The following is a 5,323-nucleotide window of genomic DNA, read 5'->3' as shown; positions in this document are numbered from 1 at the left end:
CCCTCGACCGTTGTGGTGCAGGTGAATCGGTGGGGGTTTAAGCCAGCCTCAGCCCCAACCCATCCCTCCCTCTGCCCGCCCAGCCAGAGCGCCCACCTGCGCCAAGAGCCTTGTCCAGCAACCGCCGCGCCCACGAGCGCCCCGAGGCAGCCGGCGCGCCGACCTCGCCGCCTTCGAGCACGGCTCCCATGCAGCGGCGGATCAGGGGGTCACCCACAGGCAGCAGCACCTCGCACCAAGGGGGCTGCCCCTCCGCCGCCGCTGCTGCCGCCGCCGCCGCCTCCACTGCCGCCGCCTCCGCTGCCGCCTCACCTGTGGCCTCGTCTGACACCTGCGTTCTCCGCCGCACGGCGGCTGCGGCCGCCGCCGACGCCGCTGCTGATGCGGCCGCTGCTGCTGCAGCGGGTGATGGTGGTGATTCTTCTGCTGCCGCCTGCGGGCGTGCCACCCATGTTTCCCGCCAGTCGCTGCCCTCTTGGTCCCTCACAACCCTGCACGAACGCAAGGCGGAGTCAGAACCAGCCCAGGATCGCGACACCCCAGGATTGCGCAATGCGCAAGAGCTGGGGCTGGCCGGTTCTGCGGGAGCCGGCTGAGGTGTCGAATGCCGCGCAGCTGGCTGACCTTCGCCCTTTGCAGAGACGCAGAGGCCCGCCGTTGCATGCGCAGCCCGGCTGCGCCGCTGAGGGCCCTGGACGCCCCGGCCCACAGAGCCGGAACCCATGCATCGCCGGCCTCTCGGTGACCCCTCGAACACAACCAGCAAAACGCAATGAGCGCCCAGCCAAGCAAGCAAGCAAGCATAAATTCGCAGCCGACCTGTCGTGGGGAAGGTTATCAAGGACCTCCGTCATGAGGACGAAGCAATGCCCACCCGCGGCGTGCTGCGGCGGCAGCGCCCGCGCCAGCGCCTCCCACGCGGCCGCCTGCCCCCCGTCCGCATTGAGCGGCAGGAACGCAGCGCCGTGGCCGGCGTCGCCCGCCACGGTCTGGCGCTGCAGCTCGCTGAGCCGCTGGCTGATCTCCAGGCAGGCGTACGTGGTGGAGGAATACACCACGGGGTCCGCCTCCGCTATGAAGTCCTGCGGCCATTGGGGGCAGGGTCGTTCCGAGGGGTTCGCTCGAGGTTGTGGCGTGACCCTTGGATGCCGTAACCGACATGCACTGGGGCCCGCTCGTGACGCATGACGCCGTCGACGCGACGAGCAGCCGCGCCGATCAGCCACCTTGCTAACGCGCATGGCAATCAGGCTCGCCTCTGATGCCCCCGCGCCACGCGCCCGAAGCTCGCGCCCACCAGCACGCTGGCGGCCAGGCTGCCCGTGCCGCCGCCGATCTCAACAATGAGCAGCGGCTCGCGCGCCCCCCAGGTGTGGCGGCGCTCCTCCAGCAGGTACTTTGCTATGGAGCGCCCAAACCAGGGACGAAACACCTCTGCGGGCGTAAGCCAGTCGACCTGGGGGGGCCAAAGTGGGGTAAAGTGTGGATGCGTGTGTGTACACATGTTGTGTAGAGTATGTATGTGCGTTTACATTTACATATGTGTGTTTACGTGGGTGTGTGGGTGTGTGTGAATGCTTGCAAGTGTTGTTGCACGTGCAGTCAACGGGCCGCATTGTACCGGTATGTGTGTGTGTGTGTGCATGTGTGTGCAAGCGTGTGTGTGTGTCATCGGGCAACATGACGAGGGGCAGGATGGCAGAGGCGCGGCGGGATTGCGGAGGAGAGAGCAACTAGAAAGGGTGCTGGAGGGCGACATGCGGGTGTCGGCTTGGCTGACCCAGACCCTTCCGCCACGTGTGCACGAGAGCCGCAGAGAACGGTGCTGCCTACACGAAGCGCCTCCAGCTGCCTCAAAACGATTGCCGACCGACCAGCACCTGCTTCCAATCACAACCGCCGCAGGCCCCACCTCAAGCTGTTTGTGCAGCTGCTGCAGCTTCAGTCGGTATTCTGTCTGTCCCACCAGCTGCCCAAACTGGATAGGCTCGGGCAGCCGCGCCAGGGGCGGGCGTGCGCGACTGAAGTACCCGAGGACCTTTGGAGGGCCAGGTACGAGGCAGGGGAGGGGTGCTGCGCATTGGCAGGAGCTTTGGCGGTCACCGGTGCGCCCCAGCGCCCTCCGACGGGTGTTGGTGGGTGACCTGGAGCAGGCACTGTCGGCTGGTGCTGTCACCAGGTCGTCGTCAGCCTGATGTGCAGTCTTGTGCAGCTGCAAACAGGCGCGCCATCAGACTCACGGGATGGTACAGGGATTCGTGAATGAAGTCCCGCAACAGCATGGGAAAGCCGCTGTCTTCCTGATCGCCACCCCCTGGCGTGCTGCTGCTGAACACGCGGCATTGCGAGGCGCTGCACAAGATGTGGCGCAGCGCTGCGGCTGCCGCTCGTCGCCTGATGGCAGGCAGAAGCACCATTGATGCCCGCTGCGCGCCGTGCTTCTAGTTTAAGAGTGTATTCAAGCTATTATTTCACTCATCTAATTGCGATTTGCAAGGTGCTGTGACAAATCAAGGATCTGATCTACATTGTGCGGCAGGCATCACAATATGACAATGGTGAAACGATGACCTTCTCAGACGGCAGCCTTTGTACGCAAATTCTGTGCCGAAGTTCGCCGTGCTCACTTATGTCCTGGGAGTCACTTTATCACCCGCGTCAGCAGCAGAGAACGTGGATATTCAACACATTGGTACAATATCATGCCTGCGTCGCACCTTGAAATATGCGATAGCCACTTACCGATGACCATTGCAGCAACTTGTACAGTATCACCGCACATGCTGCGGCGTCAACAACACGGATGAGCGCGAGCCGTGGTGAGCTATAGTGTGAGGGGTTGTATACGCGGACAGTAGCTGTGCGCGGCACCATGATGGCCCAGCGCAACTTTGCTCGGTGCGCAGCGTTTGCTCCTCGCGCTCCGACGAGCCCCCACCACCTGGGCGGCTGCGGTCTGTGTCGCAATTGCACTCCGCAGCCGGCTGCCCTGAATCCCCCCGGTCGCGACGCTGGCTCGCAGTGCGTTTCACACGCGACCAATGAGGCGCGCGCTGGCCAAACCTCTGAAGAGGGGCGCCGCGGCGGCCGCCGCACGCACGCCCGCTGGCACGCGCGGCCTTGTTGGCAGGCATCATCGCACGCGCGTTCGGGCCGCGAGCAGCGTCCCCACGCGTTTGGGCGGCGCAGACGCAGCTGCCGACCGCTCCAGATCCTCGGCAGACCATGGTCATCAGTCTGGCGGCGCTGCGGCAGGCGCAGCTGACCCGGCACACAACGCGGCGGCGCCATCACCATCCTCATCACCCCTGGGAGCTTGGCAGCGAGACAGATGGTCCACACACAGTGAGGCCGGCGGCGGCAGCGGCGCCGCCACGGACGGGTATTACAGTAGCGGGCGGGCGCCGCCGGGCAGCGGCGCGCAACGGACCGCGGCCGCGCCGCGCGACGGCGGCCCTCGCCCCGGACGCGGCGACCGTGGCCAGGGGGCGCGCCCGCATGGGGCCCGCGGAGCTCGGGCGGAGAGCGGGGGCTTCGCAAAACGGCTCAGCAGCTGGATTCAGGACAGCTCCTCCTTCCTGGAGCTGCAGCAGCTGCTGACGCGGTACGGCGAGACCTTCACATTCCTGCAGACGGCGCAGTTTGCCGACAGAGTCGCGGCCTTGTACGAGCAGCAAACCAAGCAGCTAAGGCAGGAAGGGGGCCGCACGGGGAGCCAGGGCGGGCCCGGCGGCGGCGAGGAGGCCGGCGGCGGCGACGGCAGCCCGGTCGACCGGCGCGGCGCGCCGGTCGTGTCGCTGAGCGTCATCGAGCCACGCCGCGGCGCGCGAGGGGGGCGTAGTGGTGGCGGCGCCGGGGGTGGCGGCGGCGGCAGCAGCCGGGGCGGCGTCGTCAACCCCAGGGCCGAAGCGCATGCTCTGCTGGAGCAGCTGTTCCCTGCGCTGACTCGCCACCTGCAGGAAGCTCGCGAAGCCGCATGCGCCCGCGGCCCCGGGCACCGCACCGAGGCTGCCGACACAGTAGCAGCGGCGGCGGAAGCGGCGGCGCCGGGGGGCGCGGGGCGGCGGCCGTGGCGCGGGCAGGACTCGCCCCGCCTGCTGTCTTGGATCCTGCGGTCCTGCGACAACACGCGGTTCCTGCCGCTGCCTCGGGAGCTGGATGTGATTGTGGACGTCCTGGTGGCCCGGCTGAAAGATGACATTGCGGGCCTGGGGCTGGGCGGGGGCGGCGGCTACTGGCAGTGGCAGGAGGCGCCGCCATCGCTACCGCCGCAGCAGCAATGGGGGCAGCAGCAACGGCAGCAGTTGGAGCAGGACGAGCGACGCGAACAGCAGCAGGAGCAGCAGCAAGAGGGGCCGGAGGAGCAGGAGGGTGTCGTTGCCGGCGGGCCCAAGCTGGCGTCCAGGGAAGCCGCAAAGCCAGTGGTGGACGCGCTGTCCACCGCGGTGCACTCCCTGTCGCACATGGGCTACGCCGACGCCCGCCGCTGGGCCGCGCTCAGCGCCGCGGCGACTGCCCTTGCGCCGCTGATGCGCGGCCAGCGCGCCTGCGCGGTCGCGCGGCGGCTCGCCGTGTCCCACCCGGGCGGCACGGCCGCGTTTGGCGCGCTCGCGATCCCCATCGCGCGCGCGGCGGACGAAGGGCACATCACTGCCGGCGACGCGGCGAGCGCGCTGTGGGCGTACGGGGAGGCGATGCAGCCCAACCAACATGTGCTCGCATCACTGGGCACATGCCTAACCGCCCTGGCGGGCGGTCTATCTGACATTCGCGACCTCAACAGCGCGCTCTGGGGCTACTCCCGCACCCGCGTCGCGCCGCCGCCGGCACTGTGCGCCGCGCTCGCCGCCGCGGCGCCGCGGCTGCTGCGCGGGGCCGCGCCGCGGCAGCTGTCGGTGCTTGCTTGGTCGGCCGTGCGGATCAGCGGCCAGGCGGGCGGCGCCGGCGGCGGCGGCGGCGCGCTGCTCGGCCTGCTGCCCCTCATCGCAGAGGAGGCGCGGGGCTCGGGCGCGGGGCGGCGCGGGGACGGGGGCGGCGGCCTGCGGCGCTTCCAAACGGAGGAGATGTGCACGCTGCTGTGGGCGATGGTGCATGGCAGGGTGGAGGGGACGGCGCTGCAGGTGGAGGCGCTGGCGCTGCTGGAGCAGCGCCTGGCCGGCCGCGCGGGCGGCGGCGCGGGCGGCGGCGCGGGCGGCGGCGCGGGCGGCGGCGGTCGCACCCCCTTGAGGGCGGCGGTCATGGGTGAGGGCCCGCGCCTCCCGCCGGCAGGGTCGCTGCCGCCACTCCCTGACTCTCGTGGGTCTAAGGGAGCGGCACGGCGGGG

The 5,323-nt window shown here is 69.1% G+C and overlaps 2 protein-coding genes across 2 annotated transcripts in view; one reads left to right on the top strand and one right to left on the bottom strand.

The window, feature by feature from the left end:
* Positions 1 to 483: 483 nt before the first annotated feature.
* On the bottom strand, positions 484 to 2,282 carry MNEG_5074 (hypothetical protein; the record flags this gene model as incomplete). Its single annotated transcript, XM_014046454.1, has 5 exons — positions 484 to 491; positions 875 to 1,082; positions 1,298 to 1,456; positions 1,913 to 2,038; positions 2,241 to 2,282. 5 exons carry the CDS (start codon positions 2,280 to 2,282, stop codon positions 484 to 486), a joined length of 543 nt encoding a protein of 180 aa, XP_013901908.1.
* Positions 2,283 to 2,872: 590 nt separating this feature from the next.
* The window catches only part of MNEG_5073 (hypothetical protein), a gene marked incomplete at both ends in the record, with an annotated part of 4,993 nt that continues 2,542 nt past the window's right edge, over positions 2,873 to 5,323 (top strand). The window contains 2 exons of the mRNA XM_014046453.1: positions 2,873 to 2,898; positions 3,551 to 5,241. Coding sequence (XP_013901907.1) covers positions 2,873 to 2,898; positions 3,551 to 5,241 — 1,717 coding nt within the window. The remainder of the gene's footprint in view (positions 2,899 to 3,550; positions 5,242 to 5,323) is intronic.

The sequence above is a fragment of the Monoraphidium neglectum genome, assembly GCF_000611645.1.
Source record: "Monoraphidium neglectum strain SAG 48.87 unplaced genomic scaffold scaffold00738, whole genome shotgun sequence".
NCBI classification, from domain to species: Eukaryota; Viridiplantae; Chlorophyta; class Chlorophyceae; order Sphaeropleales; family Selenastraceae; genus Monoraphidium; species Monoraphidium neglectum.
The sequence above is the reverse complement of the archived record's forward strand: the minus strand, read 5'-3'. Positions and strand labels throughout refer to the sequence as shown.